The 5069-nt window shown below is 41.7% G+C and overlaps 1 protein-coding gene across 1 annotated transcript; it reads left to right on the top strand.

The window, feature by feature from the left end:
* The first annotated feature begins 515 nt into the window (after nucleotides 1-515).
* LOC110031620 (zinc finger CCCH domain-containing protein 24-like) lies at nucleotides 516-3898 on the top strand. Its single transcript, XM_020734918.1, has 2 exons — nucleotides 516-841; nucleotides 1720-3898. The coding sequence occupies exon 2, from the start codon at nucleotides 1728-1730 to the stop codon at nucleotides 3783-3785; it is 2058 nt and encodes a 685-aa protein (XP_020590577.1). The 5' UTR covers nucleotides 516-841; nucleotides 1720-1727; the 3' UTR covers nucleotides 3786-3898.
* The last annotated feature ends 1171 nt before the right edge of the window (nucleotides 3899-5069 follow it).

The raw sequence follows: 5069 nt of genomic DNA on the forward strand, positions 1-5069 counted from the left end.
ATCAAAATAATTTTAAACTTTTTCAAAATTTACGGAAATAATTTATATGAAAAATAATTAAAAATTATTATCACATTTGAGGATAAAAAATGATGACTATTTTTCACTTTTCACAATAAAAATTTCAAAAAAATAATAATAATTATAAATATTGCATCGCATCTCCGTAATTGATTCACCGCCGCGGACTCCATCCAACTCCGAACAAAATTTAATTGCTATTTGGAGTCCGTCCACCCCTGGATTCGCGGACTCCACATCGGATTCCAATCGAGCAAATTAAACTCGAAACTAGCACGACTTTCCTCGTTCCCCTGCACCAGCCGGTATCCGAATCCCAACTGACCGGCAAGCCGCCCTCCTTTTGACCGGCCAAGCCGGTAACCATCCTTTTGAATTCACAGTGAATCCCACCCGCATGTTGGGTGAATTTGGATTAATTTCGAGTGGGTTTCATCTCGCGGGCTTGCGGTAGAACCCAGAGAGCCGAGGGGGTTAAATTTCGGGGTCCCCAAAATTTGTTGTTCATTTCAGGAGCGTTTCATTTCGCCTCAATTCCGACACACAGAGGAGCAGCCCGCCTGCTTCCCTTCTCTCTCCTCCCTTCATCTTCTTTCTTTTCGAGTGTTTCCTCTGCTACTCTGCTCTGTTCTGCTTCAGCAACTCGAGGCTATGCGTACGTTGTGTCGTTTTACCATAGATGAGCTAGGGGCTGCCGACGAGGTGTTTTAGTCAGATTAGGGGGAAATCGGTTGTTATCCGGAGACTTGTGGCGATCTCTTATGTCGATTCGGGTGTCGATTCAGGTAGCTGAATCTTCAGCTTGATACACTTTTAGCAGGTATGTGCTTGTGTGCCTTTTAGTTTTCTTTTGGCTTGATTGCGTGCTTTTGCTTTTGTTAAGGTGGATTGTTTATTTTTTTGTTTTTCTGGGGACCGATTTTGATAAATTTGTAGCGCGAATGTTCTGTAAAATATGTCTTTCGGTGTTGAGTTGGATCATTTATTTAACTTGTTTTTATGTTAGAGTTATTTACTGCTTGGTAACTTTAGCTTAGGAATATAGAAATTATGAATTCTTCAAGTGTTAGATTGCTGCTTTTTTTTTTCATGGAACTTTGGATCTCAGATCGATTGTAAACCAGTTTGTTTACTTCACTTTGGAATTTAAAGGGGTTTTTACATTCATAGTACTGGAAGCATTGTTATTTACATATCTCACCCCCAAAGTTTAATAATAAGAAATCCACACCTCCGTTAGTACTTCGTTCTCTCCCCATATCTACCTCTCGGTTTCACGCTGGAGTTGCTCCAACAGCAAACCAGACGCCGGCAAAACTACATGTCTTTAACATGTCCCCAGGCGATCTTCAACGGGGCTGCTTCCGATCATGGGGTTAGTTTTGTCGGAGCAGCGGTGACGGTGGGAATTGGAGAGATTGTTGTGAGGAAGTGTTGGCCGGCGGGTGGCTGTAGTTGCGTTGTTTTGCAAAGCAGCGGAGGCGTGAAGCCAAGAGGTGCGGTAGTAGAGAGGAAGTCTTTTAACGGAATTGTGGATTTTGTAATGTTAACTTTTGAGGTGTGAAATATGTAAAAGCAATATGGTGTTATGTATATAAAGACCCAAAACTAGTCTTTACCTGTTTAATGTGTACGCTAGCCAAGTTGAAATCTTGTGTGGTAGTCCTTTTTCTTAATACTTCTTTGGCAACTCTGCAGTGAAAGAGATGAATCAACTTAGTGTGGTGATCGAAGACACTTTTGCTAGTGTTCTTGAACTCGCGGCCAACAATGATTTGGACGGTTTCAAGCGATTTGTTGATCGAGATCCTTTGGCCATTGATGAGGTTGGGGACTGGTATGGGCGCAAGAAGGTGTTCGAGCAGAGAACTCCACTCATGGTCGCAGCCACTTATGGAAGCCTTGAAGTGCTTGAATTAATTCTTAACCTCTCCTCTGAGAATGTTAACCGATATTGTGGCCCGGATAAGACTACTGCCCTTCACTGCGCTGCTTCTGGTGGTTCGGTGAATGCTGTGGAGGCAGTAAAAGTTCTCCTTTCTGCTGGAGCTGACCCTAACATTGTTGATGCCATGGGTCATCGACCAGCTGATGTGATTACTGTCCCTTGTAAGAAGTCTAATGGGAAGGTCACACTTGAAGAACTTCTTGGAAGTTCTGATGGAGTGGTCCGTGAGATTCACAGGCAAGACCTTTGGGTGGTATCTTCATCCTCATCCAATTCCAACTCTCCATCACTTTCTTCATCAGCAGAGGACCAGGGGTCTCCTTCCTCAGATTCATCTTCATCTCCAAATGATGTAAAATATGAGGAACTTCCCATACTACCGGAGAAGAAAGAGTATCCTGTCGATCCTTCCCTTCCTGATATCAAAAACGTCGCTTATAGTACAGATGAGTTCCGAATGTTCTCATTCAAGGTACGACCTTGCTCTAGGGCTTACTCTCATGACTGGACTGAGTGCCCATTTGTTCATCCCGGAGAAAATGCCCGGAGGCGAGACCCTAGGAAGTTCCATTATAGCTGCGTTCCTTGTCCCGATTTTCGAAAAGGGGCATGCAGGAGGGGGGACATGTGTGAGTATGCACACGGGGTGTTCGAGTGCTGGCTTCACCCAGCGCAATATCGCACCAGACTTTGTAAGGATGGAACTAACTGTGCGAGAAGGGTTTGTTTCTTTGCTCACACTAATGAAGAGCTTCGTCCCCTCTACATGTCTACTGGTTCAGCTGTGCCTTCTCCTAGAACTTCCGCCTCCACTGCCATGGAGATGGCTGCCATGGGCCTTGTACCAAGCTCTCCATCTTCTGCTTCAGCTGTTATGCCTTCTTTTACACCTCCTTTGTCACCTTCCGCCAATGGGATTTCTCATTCTTCAATGAATTGGCCTCAACCTAATGTTCCTGCACTTCACCTTCCTGGAAGCAATCTTCAGTCAAGCAGGCTGAGATCATCTCTTAATGCAAGAGACATACCATTGGACGACTACTATAACCAAGAATTAGAAGCTCATCAGTTGATGAATGATCTGTACATCTCTCGATTTGGCTCCTCTGCTGTGAACAGAACAACACGATCTAAGAACCTGAATGGTTCTAACCTTGATGATCTTTTTTCAGCAGAAATTTCGTCCTCTCCAAGATATAACTCCGAGCAGGGAGCTCTTTTTTCTCCATCACATAAAACTGCTATTTTTAATCAGTTTCAGCAACAGCAACAGAATCTTCTTTCACCTATCAATACAGGGATGTTCTCTCCAAAAACTCTGGATCAACAGCACCCAGGGCACTCCTCTCTTTTGCAGGTTTCTCTTGGTTTATTGTCACCTGGAAGGATGTCTCCTAGAAGCATGGAACCTGTGTCCCCATTGAGCTCCTCCCGCCACCATGCTACCTTTGCTCAGCTTGAGAAGCAGCAGCAGCAGCAAACTCTGAGGAGCCTCAGCTCCCGCGATCTGGTGGCGGGTGCACCGGCAATGGCCGGCTCTCTGCTGAGCTCATCCTTGTCCAAGTGGGGCTCCCCATCAGGCACGCTTGATTGGGGCATGAATGGTGATGAGCTGGGCAGGCTAAAGCGTTCATCTTCTTTTGAGCTTCCTTCTAATGGTGAAGAGCCTGATGTTTCCTGGGTTCATTCTCTAGTGAAAGAGACGACCCCAGAGAAGCCGTCATCCATGAAATCTTTGGTTGGAGAAGCTGATGCTTTTGGTGTTGAGATTGGTGGTTTTGATCACGCAAGTGTTATTGATGATTGGCTGGAATAGCTTCATCTGGATCAAAATGGCTGATAGTAAAGTAGAAATAATACTTTCTACTCTTTCCTGTTGATGAAGAATTTTCTACTACGAGCAATTGAATCAGGAAGTAAATTTTTTTTTGGCTGGGGGGCTGTTAAAATGGGGTTGGTGGTTTCATTTGAAGATTTCATTTTCACGAAAAAAATTGTATTGTTTTTTTTTTTTTTACTTTTGGAAGAGTATGTTACTAAAGGTTACAGAAGTTGGTAACTAAGTCTCTGTCTGGGTCCATTAATTGGACTTTCCAGCACAGTTACTCCTTTGTTTAATATTTTTTTTTCTACGTTCTGCTCAACCTTCTTATTAAAAAAAATCTATATTTGTTTGAATTTTGAATTTTTTGTAACCAGGGTTGTGTTTCAGTCTTTTTGACCATTCTTTCAACTATGACGTGGTTCATTTGTCTGGTAAGAAGATAGTGTTACAATAATCTTAGGGGCTGTTTGGTTGCAACCTAATGTCTCTTTTCGTACATGGGCCACCGAGTGGTGGTTTTTCATATGTTGACGAGTCATTTGGAAAATAATAATGGTCTGTTGTATTATGTACAATGAAAAACAACTTTGTTATTGTTACATGGGGTGGCTTTGGTTGCTCATCTCATTATGATTTGATATTGTTTAGTATGTTACCTAATGTCTCTTCTTGTTGCATTTACTAAGACCGTGGAAGAGAAGTGGTGGTGTTGGTATGGCTGGATGGTTGAACAAAACTGCATTATGTTTGGTGGTACCAGGTGCTAATAATGAAGAATGTCTTATGTCTAACGTGTATGTATAAGATTTATTCACATCACTGAACATTTATGGCTATGTACAGTGTTAGATATGTGTTTCCAATTGATAAATTTCTGTAGGGGCTGATCTTTTGGGGGCATTTACATAAATATACCAGAATTTCTATGTATCTGCGCATCTAACATAAATATAGCAGAAGTTCATAATAAATTTTTAATATTAATAATTATCAGACACATTTATGAGGTGAGCCAATGCGGGAGCAGTTGAGCAATAACTATGGTTGTTCTAAAAAAAAAAAAAAGAAAGGAAAGGGAACAACTTTGAGAGGCATTATGTTCTGCATAAACTCTTCTAAAAATTGAAGATGTTTGTTGTCTCAAGAATTTATTTTGATTCCTGATTATATTTAATTAAGTTAAAAGTTCTTATAAATATATTTTTTTTTGTTAAAAATGTTTTATTTTCAAGCAATGTCCAATGCGCACTATATATATATGCGCAATATCGCACC

Source organism: Phalaenopsis equestris, unplaced genomic scaffold (genome assembly GCF_001263595.1).
Source record: "Phalaenopsis equestris unplaced genomic scaffold, ASM126359v1 Scaffold000840, whole genome shotgun sequence".
Taxonomy (NCBI): domain Eukaryota; kingdom Viridiplantae; phylum Streptophyta; class Magnoliopsida; order Asparagales; family Orchidaceae; genus Phalaenopsis; species Phalaenopsis equestris.

Excerpts from the sequence above, each read along its gene's own strand:
- LOC110031620 (XM_020734918.1), top strand. The coding sequence starts at position 1,728 with ATGAATCAACTTAGTGTGGTGATCGAAGACACTTTTGCTAGTGTTCTT.